Source organism: Myotis yumanensis, unplaced genomic scaffold, assembly GCF_028538775.1.
Source record: "Myotis yumanensis isolate MYYU_CA2020_CCGP unplaced genomic scaffold, mMyoYum1.0.hap1 SCAF_4, whole genome shotgun sequence".
NCBI lineage: Eukaryota > Metazoa > Chordata > Mammalia > Chiroptera > Vespertilionidae > Myotis > Myotis yumanensis.
In genome coordinates, this window is record NW_027223755.1 from 65,757,487 (window position 1) to 65,781,573 (window position 24,087).

General features: G+C 44.3%; 2 protein-coding genes across 2 annotated transcripts in view; one reads left to right on the forward strand and one right to left on the reverse strand.

Moving 5' to 3' along the window:
* REEP5 (receptor accessory protein 5) overlaps nt 1-11,065 on the reverse strand; it is a 31,032-nt gene extending 19,967 nt beyond the window's left edge. Inside the window, exons 1-2 of the mRNA XM_070412472.1 lie at nt 10,877-11,065; nt 9,980-10,073 (exon numbers count right to left, since the gene is read on the reverse strand). Of these exons, the coding sequence (XP_070268573.1) occupies nt 9,980-10,073; nt 10,877-10,994 (212 nt within the window). The 5' untranslated portion in view covers nt 10,995-11,065. The remainder of the gene's footprint in view (nt 1-9,979; nt 10,074-10,876) is intronic.
* A 240-nt stretch (nt 11,066-11,305) lies between these two features.
* The window catches only part of DCP2 (decapping mRNA 2), a 95,320-nt gene continuing 82,538 nt past the window's right edge, over nt 11,306-24,087 (forward strand). The window contains exon 1 of the mRNA XM_070412471.1: nt 11,306-11,745. The gene's annotated coding sequence lies outside the window, so the exon portion shown is untranslated. The remainder of the gene's footprint in view (nt 11,746-24,087) is intronic.

A 24,087-nucleotide genomic window follows, 5' to 3' on the forward strand; every position in this document is an offset into this window, starting at 1 on the left:
TTTCCTACCTCCCGTTACCTCTGTTTGGGAATCTGCTATTACAAATCTGATTTGACCATACAGTGCATCAAACTGGAAGGAAAAGCATCACATTTTAAGACATAAACACTATGCCAATCAATTTTTTTTTCTTCATGGAAAACAAGGTCAGAAACCAGGGGAGCTCAGAGTTACCTTGCTTTTCACTGCTGAGTGTGTGTGTTGCAAAGCAAGAGAGAGGATCAATAAGCAAGAGACGAGTGAAAGAAAACAGAATATACAGTACAACCAAGTTGCTTGTGTACTGTTTATATCATGCCTAACCCTCCTCCCAACCCCCCCAAAAAGGTAGGAGATAGCTACTGGCAAATGTGCTTCTGAAATACATAGGAACTGTCTTCTATGTTGGCTATACAGGAACAATGAAAAAACATAGCAGGCTCCCCTACTCTTTAATATAGTGTTCTCCTATATTATAAAATAACCAACTTAATGAAATCCATGATATGCAATAAGCTAAATCCACAGGCAAATACATTCTAAGATGAGTCTATAAAACATCTCTAATGGAGAGTGAACCACTGGTCAAATATTTTGGTTGAATTACTACAACATTATTTATCATCTGTCCACCATTTTGTTTTTAATACAAAATGGAAGATTCACTCACAAATATAAACTGTGGGAATGTCGACAGTGAGCAGCCGGGGGGTCAGGCCTCTCTATTACCAACACTTGGTTTTGCCTCAACAGTCTTGTGACCGGAGTGAAGTAACTTCAGTTTGTGGTCCTGATTTCCAAATCTGTTAAAGTTGGCTACAACACCTGCAGCTCGATCTCTAAGCTAACATTTTATGACTCAAAACTGAATGCACTGAACAATTTCATAGTTGGTTAAAAAGGATTAATGCTTGAAGCAATATAATAGTAGATGCAAATCCTACTGGCACAACTCTTTGTCAATAAAATGGAAGATAATAGCCCTGGCCCATTTGGCTCAGTGGATAGAGCACTGGCCTGAGGACTGAAGGGTCCCAGGTTCAATTCTGGCCAAGGGCACATGCCTAGGTTGCAGACTTGATCCCCAGTGGGGGCGGGGGGAGGGGGGTGTGCGTAGGAGGCAGCCGATCAATGATTCTCTCTCATCATTGATGTTTCTATCTCTCTCTCCCTCTCCCTCACCCTTCCTCTCTGAAATCAATAAAAATATATTTTAAAAAATTGAAGAGAATATACTGCCCAGTTGGTGTGCCTCACTGGTTGAGCATCGACCTATGCACCAAAAGGTCAAAGTTCAATTTTGGGTCAGGCTGCGGGCTCAATCCCCTGAGAGGGGGGCATGCAGGAAGCAGCCAATGGATGATTGTCTCCCATCACTGATGTTTCTCTCCCTCTCCCTTCCTCTCTGAAATCAATAAAAAATATGTATTATAAAAAAAGATATTATCTTTGTCAAGTGTGGTATCATAAAGCTTACCTTCAACTCAAGCACCCTACCTATTCAAAACAACCTAAACTGACCTTCCCCAGACAAAAGAGGGCCATATCAAGATGCAGAGAGCAGTCTAGAGTTACCTCTGACATGTAAGTGATCCTCACTAGATCACCTGGCCTGTCTCAGAAGCTGCAGGATATATATAGTGGCCGTGTGACTGAGAAGGACAGATGATAAGCTCTACTCCCAGGAATCAGAAGAGTGAGCTACTGATAGAATGAAGTCAGGGTAGGTTTATGTAGCCCTACTTATATATCAGGTGCTCCAAAAAAGTAAATTTCACTATCAATTTTATACAAATGCTTATACTAATTCATTGTTCCTCAAAATTAATTGGTAATGTTACTGCTAGACAGTAAATGCCTCAAAATACCCCAGTATATATTGACATTGTTTTAAATACTATATGAGGGCATTAAGTTGAAAACTGAGTCCTCATGCAAAGTCAGTCCTGAAAAAGAGAAGAACTCAAAGACAGGAAGGTGGGGAGGGAGTTGAAGGCAACTCAGAAGGACAAACACACCAAATCTCCAGGGCTTTCATAAGAGAAAGAAAGAGAGTTCATTAAAGTGCAAATGGAACATGCCAGAGCAGGAATGGGGTCTCCCTCCCTACTGCTCAGAGCCCAGAAACTAGATCCTGAATAATTTTTTTTTATCTTTAAATTCTTTATTAGTTAAGGAATTACAAATGTGTCCTCATTCCCCCCCATTAACCCTCATCCTCCTCCCCCCCCGCCCCCCCCCACTCATGCTCTCATCCCCCTGTTGTCCATGTCCATTGGTTTGGCTTATATGCATGCATACAAGTCCTTTGGTTGATCTCTTCCCCTTACCCCCACCCTCCCCTACTTTCCCTCTGGGGATTAATAGTCTGATTGCTGTTTCTCTGTAGATCCTGAATAATTTAAATCATTCATCTATGTGCTCCTCAAAACTTTCTTTTCCCTATGATACAGGCAAAGGGACATTTTTTTTAGCCAAATGCTGGCTAGAATTATCTAAAAAACTGTCACAGGTTGTTTTAAGAATATTTTATTTTTCAATTTTCTCCACACTCTTCCATCTTAAAATAGTCAGCAATATTAGCAAATACTAAGTGAAAACACGACCGGTAAAAAGCTGACAAAAGTAAAATGTTGAAATATTTAAGATTTCAGTATTGATCCAAGTGCACAGTTGGCCAGAATATCTGCGTTTCCTTCAGACGAATCAAGAAAGCAGTGTGGGAAGGCACTGCTCTGCACTGACACAGTGCAGAGAGAAAAGCTGGTGTAATAGGAACACAAGCAGCTTAGTAGAAAATATATCTGCCCCCCCCACCCCCCAAAAAGACAATATATCTGCTCCCAAGTTCTCAAGGGTTAAAAGGGAAAAAACATAAGGTAATTATAAGTTCTCAAAAAACACAAGATAACAAACACACCCCTTGCTAGTGAGTCTATGAGAAGACTGCAAACACACATCCTCCAGCACCATTAGGGAAGCTCAGCTCTGCTTCAGATGACTTGCTTCTGTGAGACAGGTGGTGCAGAACTGTCAGTCATATAGTCACATGGCGACCTGCTCAAACTCTCCTCTGGGCAATGAACCTGTTCTGGAGTCTGCCATTGCAAATCTTAAATAAGTAGATTTCAACCATTTCTAACCGGGATTTCCTCACTTTTCTGCAGTGCATCATTAGCTAAGATGATGCTGTGGCTTTTACTTGTGGTTACTTGTTAGTACAACTCTTGCAGTTATTTTGACAGTGTTTTTTGTGTGTGTGTGTTGTTGTTGTTTTTTTTCCAGTCCCCCCTCCCCACCTTCCCTTTCTGATCTAACCTCACATGGGTCATCCCCAAACATCACCTCTTGAGATCTGCTGGCTCCTGACACAGAACTAAAGGCAAGACTGGACTCCCTCAGGAAATCCAATTCGGTGTACTGTCTTCAGGTGGGCTTGCACTGGTCAAACAGAGCAGGGCCTTGCATATAACTTTGCAAATTGCAACCGTCATAAATCAATGTGCATCAGAGACAAGAGAAAGAACTTGTTAGTAATATATTCTAACACATGTTCACATGACTGTGTGTGCAGATATCTGATCTGGGATGGCAGGAGCTTATTTGAGTAAAAATACACTGCATGAAAGTAATGTATTGGCAGTGTCAAACTGATCAACAGTTCAATTTTCATCTCTACATAAGGCTATGGCACAGCTCTGTAGGACATTCAAGAGCCACTTGTGCCTGGCCAGCTTGGCTCAGTCATTGAGTGTTGACCTCCAAACCAAGAGGTCACAGTTGGATTTCCGGTCAGGGTATATGCCCAGGGTGTGGGCTCCATTCTCAGTGAGGGGGTGTGCAGGAGGCAGCCGATCAATGATTCTCTCTCATCATTGATGTTTCTCTCTCTCTCCTTCTGAAATCAATCAATATACATATACATATACATATACATATACATATATATATATATATATATATATATATTTTTTTTTTTTTTTTTTTAAATAGAGCCACTTGGGAAATGGTATAACATAAAAGTTAAAAACATGGACTTTGGAGCCAGACTTCCTGGATTTAAATACCAGTTTCACCATCCACTAGTTGTTAGACCTTAACCAAATTACTTCTGTTTCCTCACCTGTAAAACGGGAATCATCACAGTACTTACATTGTAGGCCTATCATGAGAATTAAATGAGCCATATTTGTAAAGCACTTAAACAGGGATCCACAAGTGTCTATTTAATTAAGTGCTGCACAGGTGTTCAGGAGTCATGCAAAGAGCTAATTGCTGTTACACTCTCTGTATTAAAATGGGCTGGTGAGGACACACAGAAGAGAAAGTGACACATCACTGAAGTGGGCATGAGACAGTAAAAGCATGAGCAATCATTAGATTATACATACACACCAAAACACTGGATTCTACACATATTTAATCTGTCAGCCTTGGCACTAAAATGACCTCAATGAGCTTTCACATTCCTGTGTAGTCACTGATGGTTCCAGACCAAACTGGCCTCTGAGACCTTGGGAAACATACGCCACCTCTGTCCTGGATCATATGGAAACGGAAGGAGTCAAACTACATGTTTGATCTCTAAGGCCCAACTCTGATAGACCCAGGAAGGTGGCAGCCTGATCCTTAAGAAAAATATAAAATGAAAAGAAGAAAATTAATGGACTTTTATTAGAATTTTAAACAAAAAGGTTGTTGAGTTGGACAAAAAGAGCACTGCCCTCCTTTCCCTTCTCTGCAGAGCAAAAATAAAAATCCTATCCTATATAATAAAACCCTCATATGCAAATTGACCAAACGGCAGAATGAGCAGCGGAACAACCAGTCGCTCTGATGCACACTGACCACCAGGGGGGCAGATGCTCAACACAGCTCCTGTGTTGAGCGTCTGCCTCCAAGAGGGAGGTCACCAGCAGCAGAGATTGGTGAGTGCCCGCCTGCCCCCCACCTCACATCCCGCAAACCGGCAGTCAGACATCCCCTGAGGGTGCAGGTCGGGCTGAGGGACCCCTCCCCCGCACGCATTTCGTGCACCAGGCCTCTAGTAGAAAATAAAGTCATTAGACTTTCCCTCATCATTCCATTTGAACAGAAAAAGCAGGGAGAAGACCAGCACCCACATTCGAGAGCCCCTAAGGAGTTACCTCAGGTCTCAGGTAACAGACTTTGCGTACGAAGGGGGAGCCCAGCACACACTCCTGAGAGGCCCCTCAGGAAGATTCTTGTTTGTGCAATGCCATTAAAAGCAGGGCTGCACCAGAAACAAAAATCCACATGTTATGATTCCCTTTATATGAAACTAGAGGCCCGGTGCATGAAATTCGTGCCCTCTCGCAGTCGGGAAGCCCTCGGGGGATGTCTGACTGACACGGGCCTAAGCCACAGTAGGACATCCTTAGTGCTGCCGCGGAGGCGGGAGAGGCTCCTGTCACTGCCGCTGCGCTCGCCAACTGCGAGCCCAGCTCAGGGCTTGTGGCTGAGCAGCGCTCCCCCTGTGGGAGTGCAATGACCACCCAAGGGGCAGCTTCTGCATTGAGCGTCTGCCCCCTGGTGGTCAGTGCGCAACATAGCGACCAGTCGTTCCACCGTTCGGTCGATTTGCATATTAGCCTTTTATTATATAGGATGTCCGGAATTAGGCAAATCCATAGAGACAGTTAGTAAAATGGTGGTTTCTGGGGACTGGGATGTAGGAGAAAAGGGGAGTGACTGCTAATGGGTGTGGGGTTTCCTTTTGGGGAGATGAAAATGTTTTGGAATCAGATAGTGGTGATGCTTTCAAAATTCTATGAATATACTAACCACTGAATTGTTCACTTTAAAAACTTTTCATGTGAATTACAGCTCAGCAAAAGGAGGGGGTAAATCTACCTTAATAATGGAGGTTCCTATTATTATCCAGTAGTCAACCTTCTCTTATCAGGAATAGAGGAAAGTAAGGAGATTAAGGTAATTCTGTCAACAGTTCTTGATAACGAGGCGGCTGGAATTAGATTTCATGTTGCCTATTCATGAAACATCTGGTGGCCAAAGAGTCTGGAAAAATAAAAGATTACCAACTAAAATTATGTCCACAGAAAGCGAAGGTCACCTGGAGGAAGGGAGCACCTGGTAAGGGACTGGTTGTCCTCCAGGAGCACTGGCCAGCCTTTAGCTGTGTGCCTGCTCCAACATGCCACGCCCTGACCTGGAGCCAGGTGCACCTGAGCCCACCCACTGATTTCCCAGGGCAGTGAGTCATAAGAAAAGCTAGGAAGCCAAATGAGCTTTTCCAAATGTCATTTTCGCACCCTACAGCCACTAGGTCCGGTGCGGACCATTATGCACAACCTGTGGACACCTCTATGACGGTCCAATGAGAGGAAACAGCAGGAGCAAATGCTGAAAGGTGACAAAAGAAGGGCTAGACATAGTTTGGCAGGATCGTCAACTCCTTCTAGAGGTCACAGCAGTCATCTCACGCCCTATTTAAAACCCACTCAAGGCTGCCAAAAAACATGCAAACTCCCTACAACAACTTGGAATAAAACCCACAGTTCTTGTACCAGACGCGGGCCGGGCCGGTAGCACCTGCACCTCTCCAGTCCTCCCTCACTGCTCTTTCCTCTCACAGAGCTTACTGAGCGCCCGCTGCCCAGGGGCCTGGCACAGGCTGCTGCCTCTGCGCTTGGCTGGCCCCTTCTCATTCCTCAGGTCTTAACTCAAATAGGATCTCAGACAAATACTGGAGTCCTTCCTGTTATTCTCTGCCACGGCTCCCTGTTGATTTTCTTTGGGGAAAGAAAATCACTCTCTCACTACATTACTTTTTATCGTGGTTTATCCTGGTAGTCTGTTCGTTCACAGAGGGTGGAGAGCATATCCACCTTAGTGCCTGGCCTATCTAACGTGCTGCCAGTGCCTGGCTCGTGGCTGGCATTTGATTTTTGCTAAATAGATGAACTTGTATTTTTAACTATAAATCTGGCTAGGGAGCACAGGGGAAATGACAAGAGGCAAGGAGAACAGTTAAAGTGAAAGTGATCACAGACCACACATGAAGTTAACACTGATTTAGATGCTATTAATACCACCATGTTCAAGGGCTTTCTTTCTGGCAATGATACAATCACATGGGCTAAGTAATGAACAGACTTGAGTAGACGAACGGAACACAGGTTGCCTGAATGCTTACTGACTGGAGGGCGGCGGGGGGTGGGGGGGACACGGCTATATGTTTTATTCTGTGCACATAGTCCCAGGTCTCCTTGAACCTCCCTCACAAAGCAGAGGCCAGGTGGACTTCTGGGCTATTCCCAGGGTCAGCAGGCCATTCCCTCCACCCCAGCCCCATCTTCAAGAGTAACAAGCACAGGTTACCGCTGTCACTTTTCAACAGGGATTCTCAACACTGCACATTAGAATCCTAAAAATTATAAAGGATTGAGGATTTTTAAAAATCCCCAAGCTGAGGCCACACCACAGACCAATTACATCAGAATCTCTGCGGGTGGAAACCAGGCATCAGTATTTTTTAAGGCTCCTCAGGTAATTCCAATGGGCAGTCAGGGCTGAGAACCACTGTTTTAGGGAAAAGCCCAAGTACCCAGAGGCTAGCCTTTACTCAATTCCCACAGAGTCACAGAATCTTGTATTTATTTTGATGGTAAAAGAGTTGGATCTTCCAAAAGGAAGCATCCTACGAATAAACACTAATCCAGAAATATTCATTATTTCCTGAATTTTTGCTTACACCATTAAATTTCCTTTATTTGATTTTTAATACCTTTCCAACTCTTATTAAGATATACGGCAAATGTCATTTTGCCTCAGAATATTGAAGTAGAAAAGAAAACAAAATGTATATACTTGGTGAATGATTCTAAAATATATAAAACCCACTTACCTGATCTACTCAGAAATATGACTGTCTCTACCATTTCACAGAATTCTTAGCAAAACACAAAAACTACTTTAAAAAATGGCCCTGGTTAGAATTAATCCTGTCCAGGTCAAGGAGAAGCAGCATATTCACATTCTGTCCGTGCCTTCAGTCACACCCCTGTCCACACACCCACAGATCGACTTATCTGTCCCACCTACCGGAGACTTTCATCTTTCTAAAGCCCCAGCAATGATCTCATCAGACCAACAGAGAGGTTATGTTTCGAACAACATTATGTACCAAATGGCACTGATGTGGGGGGAAGGGCTGGATTTTTTCCCATGCTATTCAGTATTGATGAAAATCCAGATGCTTTGCTAACTCAATATAATTCAAACAGTGAGGCAGTACTAAGCGGCCACACCCGATTTGTTCTAAATGTGATGAAATCTAGAGCACAAACCTGAAAAATGCTTTAAAAGCTTTCTTTTTAAAAGAGCTCCTGCAAGCAGACTACACAAACGGAAAAAAAGTAAAGAGTGTTCAACTGGATGATTTTCACTGTTATCGTAGACACAGTGATATGCAAGCCATTCTGAATCAGGGTTGCCTACAAACTTGCTATATACACCATATGCCAGCAGATACTGTTAATGGAAAATTGCTATTCTTGTACCTCTTTCATTGATCTGAAAGCCAAACCAGTTTTTCTGCTTTGCCTTCAGAATATTTTGGTATTCCCATAAAACCCGGGTGGTGCTGTAGTGGGTAATGCTGGAGAGGGTAAAGCTCTTCTCAAGCCGAAGACTGACGATCTCCAAATGCATAAGCAAGCAGTGTCCTATATGTAGCTAGACTTTCTGGAGTGCCACTACATCTGCCAGATTAACATAGTAACTATTACTTACGTAATTTCAATTTAATTGTTCAAATCAAAACTTCTAAGACATGTTTCCTCCCTTCCAATGATAAGACACAAAGGTGTAATAATGTGTTATCTGTGCCTTAGCCTCCTAGCTTCCTTTATTTTTGTCCCTGTGGTTGAGGAAAGTTGTAAAAACCCATTCAATGAAAGTAAAACCCACCAGCTTTCTTGGGAAGAGCTGCAGAGTAAAACAAAATTCATTTTTGTGAGGAATAGTTACTAGTGGAATGCAGGGAAGAATGAAACTGTACAATATTTCAAAATAAACACTGTAAAGTAAAAACAACTTCAACAAATAATAACTTCAGTTCCTCATCTGATAAGATTCATTTGTGATTTAGTTTAATTGCATACATTATTTATATAACCAAGGAGCTATATTCAGGATACATTTCATAAGGTTTGTTTTTATACCAGTATTAGGGTGTTTCCCAGTTGCCCAAAATAAGTGGCAAGCCTTTTTATTTTTTTTAAATTAAATATATTGGGGTAACACTGTTTCATAACATTATACAAGTTTCAGGTGTACAATTCTAGGGTATATTATCTGTATACTACAGTGTGCTCACCACCCAAAGTCTAGTCTCCTTCCCTCACCATATATCTGACCCCCCCCCTTATCTTCTTCATCTTCCGCCTCGCCCCATCCCCTGTGGTAGCCACCATACTGTTGTCCATGTCTGTGAGTGTGTTTGTGCTTTCTATTTCATATCCCACATATGAGTAAAACCATGTGGTTCTTCTGGCAAGCCTTTTTAAAATCAAGAGAAAATTCTCCCAGTATCTGAATTAACATTAATTCAGACTTAAGGAAGTCCTAACTGATGGGGCTTTATTGTCTATGCACATGAATATAAGGTGAAGCACACATTAAAATGATTATCAGGGAGAAGGGATCAGCTCTCTGCACAGGTTGAGAGCTCCCACCAGCAAAGGCAAGAGGACTCTGTTGTAACACTTTCCGTGTGTGCACCCATCACAAGGTACACATCTCTCCAGTATAATCTGATGAAATAAACATTGCGGCTAGTCATCAAGAGATCAAGCATCAAGTTAAGGCTCTGAAATGTGTAACCCTGAGCAGTCAGCGACTACCCTGTGGTGCTATGGCTGCTCTCAGGGAAACTGGGGGCCCAGTAACTAGGGCAGCCCTGGAGGGGGGAAGGGGACCGAAGGGGAGGAAGGATGGTTGCAGGGGGGTCACTTACGAGACGTAGGCTGGGTAGCCGAATCCTATCAGGTTGCACAGAAGAGAGGCTCCATAGCCGAACATCAGGTACAAGGCCAACAGCCCGATGACACCTGGATTCGCGAGGAGAGAAGTGGGTTGAGTGGCAGAGAGGTACTCAAGCCCCACAGCCCCCGCCCCAACCTCTCCCCCCCTGCCGCCCCCCCCCCCCAACCCCCAACACACACACCCAACGAAACGCAAGTCTTGGCCGCGAGTAAGGCGCTAGAGAAAAACAAACCAGGCGGAGACCGATTGGGCCTGTGCCTTCGCGGGGCTTTGCCTCGGGTCTGGGGATAACGGGAGGCCCCCCCGCCCCCCACCTTCGTGCCCTCCCTCCCGCCCTCCCTCCTGCAGCCCCCCCGCCCCGCGGTCGCACACCAGCCCGGGAAGCCAAGCCCCGCAGAGGGTCCCGCGAGGCCCGGATTCCCGCGCCCACCCGCAGCCGCCTCCCCTCCCGACGGGACACGCCTTCGGGGTGCGGAGCTCCTGGGAGGGTCTGGCCGGCACTGATCACCGCCGCCCCGTGCCCGCTGCCCCCCCCCCCTCCCGCCCCCCCGGCCACTCCGCGCCGAAGCTGAGCACCGTCCGGGGACGGACACGTCAGCGCGGCCCTTCCCTTCGCCCGCGCCCCGGGCGCTAGGCCACCTGGCCGCGGGCACAGCCGGCGCCCCCCGAGCCCGGGCCGCCCCGGGAGGAGGGATCTGGGGCCCCTGGCCTGGCGGGCGGCCCCCGAGGATGCGGTTCGCCCCCATCCTCACCGACATCGCCCGCCCGCCCGAACCCCCTCCCCGGTCGCTGCCCCAGCAGCTGGTGCAGCAGCTGCTCCCGGCCCGGCGCCGGCGACGACACCCCGGCGGCGCGGCCCCGCACCCACCGAGCGCGATGAAGCTGCGGTTCACGCCGGTCTTGGCCTCGAGCTTGGCCAGGAGGTCGGTCATGCAGTTCTTCTCGTGCAGGAACCGGTCGAACCTCTGTCTCATGGCCGCGGACATGGCGGGGACCGTCGTGCGGCCGCCGGGCTGCTCCTGTGCTGTTAGCTGCGGCGCGGGCGGCGGGCGGAGCGGAGCGGAGGGCGCGGGGGGCGGGGCGGGCGCGTCGGCGCGGTCCCCGTGCGCTCCTGGCCCCGCCCGGCCGCGCACCCCCCCTCCCCCCCCGGCCCTCCCCCCTCCGCGCGCTCCCGCCTCCGCGCCCTCCCACTGCTGGCTCCGCGGCCTGCGCCACGCCCTGGGCGGCGGCGGCCTCCCGCCCTGCCAAGTGGCGTCCGGGACGCGTCGGTTAGCAGCCCGAGTCCTTGGGGGGTGGAGGGGCCGATGCCCTCGGGAGCTCCTTCCGCGACCCGCACCGGCGGGGACGGCAGGTGGCTCGGAGGCCGGCGCCCGCAGCTCCCGCCTGCGGGGCGGGGGGGCTGAGTGGATGGACCTGCCCTGCCGGGCTAACCCGGCTGAGACACGTTAACCTGAGCAGGGAAGCGTAGGGCCAACCTGCAGAACTCTGATTGCAGACCCGCTTTTTTTCTTCGTTGCCATAGTTTTTCTCACCTACGGATGATAGTGTTTTTGAAAAGACCCTAGAAGAAATGTAACACACCCTCCTCTGGGGACACGTTTCCCGAGAAAGTACTGCACTTCTTAACCTTTTCGTGGCGGACCTGCCTTGGCTTGACGTTTGAAATCGTGGAAAATTTCCCGGACCCCTCAGCGGAGACAATAGACTGCACTTGCCTGCGAGCAAAAGGGCAAGAAGGTAATGGGGCAGGACCTTGTTTTGCTTCCTTAGGAATGTCTTGCTCCAGAGCTCCACCTAAACCTCGGCTCTTGTTATCCGTCACCCATCTTATTTCAGGAGACTCCTTTGGAAAGTGTTCTTTCTGACTCCTAGGATCTGCCCGCTGCTGCGAGGTGTCCTCACTGCTCCCCAGGCATTACAGACTAGAGCGCCGATTCCTTCGCTTACACCCTCCGGCCCTGCACACAAACTGGTCCCAGCCTTCCCTGTTCTGCACAGCCCCGCTGCTCTTTCAAGTGGACTGAGTCACCCTACTGCCTTCCACTTCTGCAAAACATCTTGTCCACGCCTAACTCTTTTGCTAACTCTCCTTCCTCTTTTCTTCCCCAGAGCTGCTTAGCTCAAGTCTCTCAGCACTCCCACCACCTTCCAGCCACATGAGTGAACAAATTAAACCAAATGAAAAAAGTAATGGGATTATTGTGACAGCCTCCCTCCTGAGCTGTCCATTTCTGTCTCTTCACATGGTCAGTTCTCAATGTGGCAGCCAATTGGATCTTTTAAAAATGTGGGTCAAGTTGTGTTATCTTTTTGGTCTCAACCCTCCAGTGGCTTCCCATCTGCCGAAAGGTCATAGGTGATGTGATTCATTCCATCTCCTACTGCCTGCCTCCCTGCTGTGCCTCTGAGCCCCTCCCCCTGCCCCCTCCCCGCCTTTCACTTCATTTCTAGCCCAGTGCTTCTCAACCAAGAGTGATTTTGCACTCTGCCAGACATGTGGCAATGTCTGGAGACATCTTTGTATGTCAGACAGATGGTCACAACTGGGCTAGTAGATGGTACCCACTACTGGCATCTGGGTAGTGGCCAGGGATGCTAAACAATACACAGGACAGCCCCCCCCCCCCCCAAAGAATTATTCATCAAATGTCATAGTACTGAGTTGGGGAAACCTCATATCTGAAAAGCTCCAGATCACCATTTAACTGTCTCCTCCCATTCTTCAGGTCTCTGTTCAAATGACAGGTCTGTGATCCCAAGTTACAAACACTCTGTGACTTTAGGCAAGTGACTTAAGGTCTCTGAGGCTCTGTTCCTCTGCTGTAAAACAGGGATAACAGTACCTATTTCACAGGGTTGTCATGATGATTGAATTACCTATTTTGTTAAAGTTTTTTGAAGAATGCCTGCTAAAAAATGTGTTTGTTAAATAACAAGAAAAAAACACACGCACAGTTAGATGCTAACATTACATAATTCTTGCCTTTAGGAAATTGCAGTCAGGTTAGGGAGTGTGGGACTCTTTCTTCATCCAGCCATCAGTACAAAACTTAGACTCATCATAGCTGAGAAAAGATGTGCAGAAGATAAGAACTCTGACTTAAGTGTCAGACTACTCACTCACTCATATTTATGGAGTATAGCCCATGTGCCAGACACTGCTAGACCTGGGAACCAGAGGGACCAGGTCTCTGTCGCAGAGGCCATGAGGAAGGCTGCCCTGAAGCCGGTTGACTTTGGCAATTCCTGAGGAGGAAGTCAAATCAACTTGGGATGATGCAAATGCTATTACTGTAGTACCTTTCATGGGCCAGAGGAGAAATTTCTGCCAGAGACCTGTGATCAGCTCTCGTTAGTTCTCCACAAGCTGTTTCTTCAGGTTAAGACAATTTCTCAACTACTTGAAGTCATTAACACACGTTTGTTCTAACTCTCACATATGTTAGATAGAAGATCACTTCATTACCTTTCTCTCCCCACCACACCTCCCCCCACATTTGGCGGGAGACCCTGGTTATCATTGGAGCTTGGCACCAATGAGGAAGCCAACCTTCTCAATCAGGAGGCCCTCAGCCCCTGGGGGCACAGCCCAGTTGACACTTGCCCCTCCCTCTGCTAGAGGAGGCTGATAGCAACACATCATCAAAGTGAAAAAGAGAAAACACAGGTGACCAAAGGAAAAAGCAAAGGCTGAATATAATTTCAGAAAGAGTATTAAAAGAAAGAAAATGTGAAAATCACATTGAATCACATTGTGAATCACATTGCGTCATTGAATTACATTTTGTTTTATTTGGCTTATTCTTAACTGAAAATATGGACAAAGCATTTTATTATGTCTCCATTTATCAAACAGGAAGTTGAATTTTAGAAAATTACTGCTCACAATAGAAAATAAAATAACCTGGGGTTATCCTTTTGTTTAGCAAAGTATTTTTATTCTGAAATTCAATATCATATGCCATTGCTAATGCACATAAATCTAGAGATTTCCATCAGGTATGAACATGCCCTTCATTTCAACTTTTCATTTCTTTAACAGCATCTGTACAGGAGACAAATAGAGCATACGTCTCTTACAGGTTGTTTCTATATGTTCAAGACCAGTTAGTCCAGATTCGCCCCATAGCCTGCAGGATGACAAGCATTTTTGCTTATTTTCCATGTAAGAAAAGGACCAGAGTGAGACAATTTTGTGCACTTCCCTTTGTGACTAGACATCAGAGGAATTTAAAAAGCAACTTGAATAAAGGAACTGACTGGTTATATTTTGCTGCTGCAACAAATTACCACAAGCTTGGTGCTTAAAATAAGGCAAACTTTTCTTACAGTTAAGACACTCTCTGTCAGATGTTTGCCACAAGTCTCACTGGGCTAAAATCAAGGTGACTTCAGCAAGACTGAAGGCTCAGGTGAATATATATTTTTTTCTTATTGCTGTTCATTTTGGGTTGTTGGCAGAATTGAGGCCCTTGTGGCTGTGGAACTGAGGTCTCCATTTCCTTCCTCATCTTCAAAGCCAGCAGCAGCTGGTTGAATCTTTGTCCCACTTCACATTTCTCTTCCTTTTTCTTGTGTCTTATCTCTCAGACCCATCTGCCTTCCACTTCCATTTTTAAGGTCTCATGTGATTAGATTGGGCACACCAGGATTACCCAAGAAATGGATTAAACATGTCTGCAAAGTCACTTTTGCTATCTGAGGGAACATATTCATAAGTTCCAGATATTAGGGCACGGACATTTTTGGGGGGTCATTATTCTGCCTACCACACCAGTCTTATGTGGGGGATCCATAACCAGCCTCAAGGTCCCTGAGAGAATGAATATGTTGAGAGCGATCAGCTGGAGTAGTCCTTTCACTCACAATGAGGGCCCACCCAGGACATGGCACAGGCCTACGGCACAGCCTAGGAGCAGATGCTCTGGCTCCATTGCTTACTAGCTGTGTGATCTTAGGAGAGTTCTTAAACTCTAAAAGCCCCACTTTCCTTCGCCTGTCAAATGAAAATAATGTTGGTTGAAAATTCTACAGACTGAATGTGTCTTCTCCAAATTCATATGTTGAAATCTAAACCCTATATGATGTTATTTGAAGTTGGGTCTTTTGGGAGATAATTAGGTCATAAGAGTAGATCCCTCGTGAGTGGGATTAGAGCCCTTATAAAAGATGCCCCAGGGAGCTCTCTTTCTCTTTCCATCATGACAGCAGCCTGTGAGCCAGGGAGCGGCCCTCACCAGACACTGCATCTATCCGTACCTTGATCTTGGACTTCTCAGCCTCCAGAACTGTGAGAAACACATGTTTGTTGTTTAAGCCACCCAGTCTATGATGAGGCAGCCCAAATAGACTAATGCCTCATAGGGTTGTTGGGAAAATGATATACTCCATCTTTGTAGAGTGCCTAGCCTCATGGAGTGCTGATGAAGTTTTAACTCATTTGAAAGACATATGTAAGTGAAGTACACAATCAAAAAAGTTCCTCTTCCTTGTTTGGCTCATTTGATTCTAGAATTTGGTATATATGAAAATAAAAACACTAGAAGAAATAAGAGAACATTTTCATCAGTCATTTGACTATGGGAAAGAAAGGAAAATGAAAATGTATACTGAGCACTTATTTTGTGTTAGGCAATTTGTTTGCATAAAGGATCTGAGAGCATATTTTTTTTAAAATACATTTTATTGATTTTTTACAGAGAGGAAGGGAGAGGGATAGAGAATTAGAAACATCGATGAGAGAGAAACATCAATCAGCTGCCTCCTGCACACCTCCTACTGGGGATGTGCGCGCAACCAAGGTACATGCCCTTGACCGGAATCGAACCTGGGGCCTTTCAGTCCGCAGGCCGACGCTCTATCCACTGAGCCAAACCGGTTAGGGCTGAGAGCATATTTTAATGGGGTGAGGGCACCAGGTGCTTGAGGATTACCAGTACAACTAGCCAGTTTCTTTATTCCAGTTGAGAACACTTGATGTCTTTCCCCAGGCACAAAGTAGTGAAACAAACTTGCGAATTTCCTAATTTTGTCTAGGACCTTTTGCCTAATCTGTGGCCAAATAGATCCTCCAGGCCTGTACAAGTGGGAACCAGGAACTGACCTAGCAATGGGTGTCAGGCCAAGTCCAGCCATTCTCTGACAGTCAGCTGGTTGGTTTACGCAGCTCCTTATCGCTTAGCAGTCTCCGCGTGCTTTCCCTCTTTCCTTGGTCTCTGTCTTTCAGCCTTTTTCGGATGGGTTTTGGCCCAAGGTCATCCAGCCCCTGGACGTCGATCTTGCCATAACCACACTGATGACTCAAGGACAAGCCTCTTCCTTTGAATACATAAATAACTTGCTTTGTTGTGAGTCTGCCAAGCAGTTTGGAGAGTATGACTTGATAACGTAGCCTTTTGCTTATTACCTAAGATGGACTCTAAATCAATTCTGATTAGTATTGGGGGGTTTGGAATAAGGTTTGGGGGGGACAGGCTTGATTTTTTCACACCTTTGTTTCTAACAACTTTATTTCTTGGCCACCATAACAAGACACTGCTAAAAGTGAGAATTTATTAGTCTAAAAAAAAAACATGCTTTTTTTTTCTTCTCCAAAAAGCATAATTGTGTGTGTATATCAACTTAAGAAGCTTTTTAAAAAGTATGTATGTTTTTATTGATTTTTTTTTTTTTTTCAGAGAGAAAAGAAGGGAGAGGGAGAGAGAGAGAGAAACATCATCGACCACTGCCTCCCGCACATACCCCAATCAGGGAGAGCAGGGATCGAGCCCACAGTCTAGGTATGTGCCCCGACACGGAATCAAACTGGTGACTTTTAGGTGCCAGAGGTAACACTCAACCAACTGAGCCACAGCAGCCAGGGCTCAACTTAAGAAGCTTTACAAAATTAAGTGAAAAAAATCGCAAGTGTTGATACTTTTGCTCATTCTTATACAAACAGTATGTACTTAGAAACACCAGTCATTATTAACTGTAACTTCTAATTTTGTACAATAGAAACTGGATTTATGTTTATCACATACACCTAGTTAATACCACATTTATATTTGGTATATTTATAACTACATACAGTGGCACATAAAATGGATTAAAAGAGGAATCTTTATTTCTAGATTCTTTGAGAATGTGATTATTTATAACTTGTGTCTTTAACATGTAAGAGAGCCTTAGATTGCTTGATATCCAGTGCCATGACTTGGATTAGATGCAAATATCCTAAATAAGCCACAAAAGACTTGAGTGCAGAATTAAGTGAAGAATATGCCTATAATCTTGACAAATTAAAACAGAAAAACAGCACAGGTTTAATTTCAGAGTAATATTTTTGAAATAAATTATTTTCAATAGTTACCTCAAATCACTTTACCCATTATATTAATTCAAAGGAGAATAAAGGGGAAAAAATCATCTTGGACTGGTGACAGATTCATTAACCTTCTGAAAATGAGAATAAAAAACCTTTGACAAATTAAATGACTGGAAACTAAGATAAATGAGGTCCAAACTTTGTAGATGTCACAGTAGATAGTCATGGCAACATTTGATGTCTATAATTGAGAGTCCAAAAAAACTTTAGTATCTTGACCCAATATTTATATATTTTTATCACTGGAAAGAAAACTGCTATTAATTTTAAAAAACTACTCAATTTGACTATCAGATGATATCATATGATATAATTTATTGTCTCTTTACCAGACACCCTTTACTCTGCTAGCAGAAAATTCTTTTCAACTCTATTAGCTTTCTTTCACTTTTTCCCAGATCTAACAGGAGTCATCATTTTGCTGCATTATGCAATAAATTCATAAATACTAACAGTGGAAAAAACTAAACAGTGAGGAAAAATCCACTGTTTATCCCTCATCTCCAGTTTCCCAATACTTCCTCAGGGGATCAATTGTGAAATGATTAGACCCATGAGGAGTGAGAGGGAGAGCTAATGACTGACGCGGCCAAGCATCTGAAGATAATACTGTCTTCTTATTCTATAAGGAAAAATTTAAATTTGTATAAATAGACAACTTATTGTTTTACCTTAATGCAAAATATGTTAGCAGTTAGCAATTGTTTGTTATACTAGTCAACTGACATCTGTTAACGATGAGGTTCTGGCATCCCATCCTCCCTGAGTAATTCTGAGGAAAGGGAGCCAGAATAGTAGAGTAGAGGTCACCCCAGAATAGCCCTGAGACTGCAGCTCTGGGCAGAACAATCTACAGGCAAAGCTATGAGGCAAGCAGAGTTTACCTGTTTTACACACACCTATACAAGTGGCTGTGATATGCTAAACATTATGTTTAAAGATGAACAAGATGCACTTCCTGCCCAAAGAAATTTATAAATTTTAGCTTCCTTCTCCTGACTTTTTCCCCCTCTTACCTTTAAACACCCCATATATACAGTATCCTGGTACTCCTGGTTCTCTGCTCTTTTTATTCTCTTCCTGTTATTAAAAATCTTCCTAATTAGCTACCAGTACATGTTATCAAGAAAGTGATCATTAAATCATACTAACATGTAAAAGACTATAATGGCTCAATTTATAGTATTCTACTACCTTTCCTAGAGGTGTTTGCATTTTAAGAAAAAGGAATCCCTTAATCTAAAGCAGTGAAATTAATGGTAGAACTCTAGGCATTTGTGAAGCAATAGTGGAAGCTTTCCCCCGAGTATATGTAATGTCCCAGGGTTTGCTACACATGGATAAGGCTAAGCCTGACTTTGAATTCTGAATGCTTGGTTCAATTTCAGATAATGACCTCTAGCAAATCAAGTCGACTATGTTGGTGTGTGTGTGTGTGTCAATATAATTAAACCAAAATCTTTTAGGTAGTAGGACACATTTCTCCTTTAGTCTGTAATTAAATAAAAGTTTTCTTGGATTTTAAAAGTTTATTCTATTATTCACTTACTAATTAAACAAACTTGTAGAATTAATGCCATACTGTTAAGAAAAACTAAAAATTTCTATTGGCATTAATAACACAAAACATTGCCCTAACCGGTTTGGCTCAGTGGATAGAGCATTGGCCTGCGGACTGAAAGGTCCCAGGTTTGATTCCAGTCAATGGCATGTACCTTGGTTGCAGACACATCACCAGTAGGAGGTGTGTAGGAGGCAGCTGATCAATGTTTCTCTCTCATCGATATTTCTAACTCTCTATCCCTCTCCCTTCCTCTCTGTAAAAAATCAATAAAATATACTAAAAAAAATAACACAAAACATGGATATATTTGCAGAAAATTATATAACTCAACTGAGAAACATAACAGACTTGGCTCATATTTAATATTATAGACATGTTAGTTCTCCCAGATATATCCATAAATTTAACACAATCCTGACATTTGGGATTTGATGATTCTGAATTTCACCAATAAGGATAAATATGCAAAAATAAATAGAAACATTCCAAAAAAGAAAGTATGAGGAGAGCTTGCCTTACTAGGTATCTACACTAATAAAAGAGAAACATGGTAATTAGCGTACAATCACTACCCTTTTCATTGGTTAATCAGTGAGTATATGAAAATTAACTGTCAGCCAAGATGGCGGCTAATTTGCATATGTCGGCTCCAAGCCACAGACTGAGGCTTTAGGCCTGGGTAAGGGAGGAGCCAGCCAGCGATCCTTGAGCCAGCAATGGTTGATGGCGGCGATGGCAGGGGAACTGGGGTGGAGCCAGCCAGCGATCATAGATGGCGGCCGCGGAGGGGAGCTGGGGGTGCCCCGGCCCAGGCCTAATGCCTCGGCCAGAGGCTTTAGGCTTGGGCCGGGGAGGAGCCAGCCAGTGATCCTTGATGGTGGTGGCGGCCCGAACCGGGGCGCAGCCAGCCAGCGATCCTTGATGGCCACGGTGGCTTGGAGCTGAGGGTGCCCTGGCCCAGGGCTAATGACTCGCCAGAGGCGTTAGGCCTGGGCAGGGGCCAAACCAGCAATTGGTGTGAACTACAGAGGAAACACCTTTTCTTACTGCTGATTGGTTAAGTTCCCTGTATGCCACTGGTAATATTCTTAGTAACTTGGGTAATAAGAGTCCAAAAAGTGATCTAGGGTTTTTTTTTACCACACTCCTGGAGAAAAAAATGAAGGTCTGCTGCTGGAGGGTTAAGAAATGTCATATCCTGTCCTAGCCAGTTTGGCTCAGTGGATAATGCCTCGGCCTGCCCAACGCACATTCTGGGTTCAATTCTGACCAAGGGCATGTACCTAGGGTGCAGGTTCCTCCCTGGCTCCGGCCCAGGTCAGGGCTCATGCAGGAGGCAACCAATCAAAGTGTTCCTCTCACTTTGATGTTTCTCTCTGTCTTTCCCTTTCTCTTACACATTCTCTAAAAATCAATGGAAACATATCCCCAGGTGAGGATAAAGAAAGAAAGAAATGTCATATCCTATGAAAGACACTTCTTGAAAATGCCTAAAGAAAGTTGTCATTTTTTCATGGTAAAGGGACTGGAGTTCGTGTTGATGAAAACACCTTGGTGGCTGTGGTGACTGGCAGTGGCTGCAACAGTGCGGTGATGGGGCTGGTGCCTTCCCCTGATCAGCCCGGTCGACTCCCACAAAGGGAGGCCAGACTGTGGCTTTGGCCCACTCCCCAAGGGGAGCAGGGAGCAGGTAGTAGGACATCCCCTAGGGCTCCCAGTATGTGATAGGGGCAAGCTGGGCTGAGGGAACCCCCTCCCCAGTGCACAAATTTTTGTGCACCGGGCCCCTAGTATAATTATAGTAATTAAAACCAGGAATGGACAATTCAGAGAATTAAAACAATATATGGACAGACACCAATATGTATGTGAGTAATGTGAAAAAAATTGAAGAAAAACTGTAAAAACCAAAACAAAAAAGCAAAATAAACAGAAATCTAAAAGGCAAAAGTCAAATCTGAAAAAATATTTCATATCCTAATATATAAAGAGCTAGGGTCTGTCACGACCAAAATGACCAGACAATGACTGGGGCTGTGGCCCTGGGCTGCTGGGGCGTGGCAGCGGGAAGGGTCTGTGGATGACCAGGTCGGCTGGGGGAAGGGGGGCAGTGAGGGGTGACCAGGCCGGCAGGGGAGAGCAGTTGGGGAAATCAGGCCAGCAGGGAAGCAGTTTGGGGTGATTAGGCAGGCAGGCAGAGAAGTTAGGGGCAAATCAGGCAGGCAAGGCAGAATGGTTAGGGGCGATCAGGCAGGCAGGCAGGTGAGCGGTTAGGAGCCAGCGGTCCCAGATTGCGAGAGGGATGTCCGACTGCCAGTTTTAGGCCTGATCCCACCACAGGATCGGACATCCCCCAAGGGGTTCCCGATAGGAGAGGGTGCAGGCTGGGCTGAAGGAACCCTCCCCCCCGCCCATGCACGAATTTTGTGCACCAGGCCTATTATATATATCAGACAGGGTTAATAAGTTTATATAAACAGTTATTTTTATTCTTTCTATTATTTTACTTTTTTCCAATTGAACAGAAATAGAATACTGGAAACTAATTCTAATTCTAAGAAATATTAGTCATGCTCTGTTAACCATGATGGTTCTGTTCTGATTAGAGAAAGCACATTCTAACCTCTCTGGGAGTTGTACGCCTTGGGACATGGGAGCTAACATTGCAATGCAGCCCATCCTCTTTTCCCGAGAACTGCCTGTCATTATGGAAAAATTTACAACTTCGTGGGCAAAACAATCTAATCCAGGAGACACATGCTCTTTACAACCCCAGCCCCCATTTCCTGTAATCTGGTCCTGGGGCACCCAGAAGCACCCGCCTTCTGTGACCCCTCCTCCCAGCCCACATGACTTGTAACCTGTAATGATTATCCCATGCCCACTTTCCCATACCTCTAATTCCTACTTTCCCGCATAATCTTTGTCCTTTTACCCAATATAAGCATCTGGATTATGGTGGGGTTAGAGCAGATTTTTGTGGATGACCTGCTGCTCCCCATACTGCCAGCAGTATTGGAATATATGATTCAACCCTGTCTCTGTTTAATTGGCTAAAATAGTGACAGGCAACCTGGACCCCTTGGTTGTCTGGTACACAATTACAGTTGACATTTAATTTTATATTAGTTTCAGGTGTACAACATGGCGGGAAATTTATATAATTTACAAAGTGATCCCCTGATAAGTCTAATATCCTTTTGGTGCCATGCAGAGTTATTAGAATATTATTGTCTACATTCCCTATGGTATACTTTACATCCCTGTGACTATTCTGTAATTCCCAATTACTACTTCTAAATGCCTTTATCTTTTCTCCAGCCCCCTGACCTCCTTCCCATCTGGCAACCATCAGTTTGTTCTCTGTATCTATGATTCTGTTTCTGTTTTGTTTGTTTGTTTATTTTGTTTTTTTTTTTAGATTCCACATATAACTGAAATCATATGGTAGTTGTCTTTGTCTGAGTTCTTTCACTTAACGTAATATCCTCTAGGTCCATCCATGCTGTTGCAAATGGTAAGGTTTCATTATTATTTTTTTTTTTTTATATTTTATTGATTTTTTACAGAGAGGAAGGGAGAGAGATAGAGAGTTAGAAACATCGATGAGAGAGAAACATCGACCAGCTGCCTCCTGCACATCTCCCACTGGGGATGTGCCCGCAACCAAGGTACATGCCCTTGACCGGAATCGAACCTGGGACCCTTCAGTCCGCAGGCCGACGCTCTATCCACTGAGCCAAACCGGTTTCGGCAAGGTTTCATTATTTTTTATGATCAAGTAATATTCCATTGTATATACTTACCACCACTTCTTTATCCATTCCTCTATCAATGGACACTTAAGTTGCCTCCATATGTTAGCTATTGTAAATATCTTTTTGAATTAATATTTTGGATTTCCTTGGATAAAGACTCAGAAGTGGAATTGCTGAGTCATAAGTTAATTCTATTTTTTAATTTTTTGAGGAACTTCCATACTGTTTTCAATAGTGACCACAACAATTTGCAATCCCACCAGCAGTGTACAGGAGTTCCCTTTTCTCCACATCCTCACCAACACTTATTGTATGTTGATTTATTGGTGATAGCCATTCTGATGGGTGTGAGGTGATATCTGGTGGTTTTAATTTGCATTTCTCTGATGATTAGTGATCTTGAGCATCTTTTCATATTCTATAGCATCTGTTCTCTTTGGAGAAATGTATATTCAGGTCCTCTACACATTTTTTAAATTGGATTGGGGTTTTTTTTGGGGGGGGTGTTAAGTTGTATGAGTTCTTTATAAATTTTGGATATTAACCCCTTATCAGATGTATCATTGGTAAATATGTTCTTCCCATTCAGTAGATTGTCTTTTTGTTTTGTTGATGGTTTCCTTTATGATGCAAAAATTTTTAGTTTACTGTAGTCACATTTGTTTTGTTTTGTTTTTCTTTTGTTTCCCTTGCCTGAGGAGCTATATCAGAAAAAATAAACCTAAGAAAATGTCAGAAAGTTTACTGCCTATGTTTTCTCCTAGGAGTTTTATGGTTTTGGGTGTTCTTTTTGAGTATTTAATTTTGAGCTTATTCTTGTATATGGTGCAAGAAAGTGGTCTAGTTTCATTTTTTGCATGTATCTGTCCAGTTTTCCCAGCACCATTTATTGAATAGACTGTCTTTACACATTGTATAGCTTTTCCCTCTTTGTCATAGATTAATTGATCATATAGGCTTGGGTTTATTCCGGGGCTCTCTTATCTGTTTTATGCCAGTATCATGATAGTTTTGTTTGTTTGTTTGTTAATCCTCACTGGGGATATTGATTTCCAGATAGAATGAGAGTGAGGGAGGAGGCGGGGAGGAGGAGGAGGAAGAGAGAGAGAGATCAATGTGACCTCCATTGGTTGTCTCCTACATGAGCCCCGACAGGCTGGGATGGAATCTGCAACCCAGGTACATTCCCCTGACTGGATCTAACCCTTGACCCTTCAGTCCAAGGGCTAATGCTCTATCCACTGAGCAAAACTGGCTAGGGCACTTTTTTATATTATGTTTATAACCAGGATAAAATCTGGTTATAAAAAGAAAAATTATATCACTAAAAAACATGTGAGACAGCATTTGGCATAGGTCTTACTGTTAAATGGTGGATTATTGCTCCTATG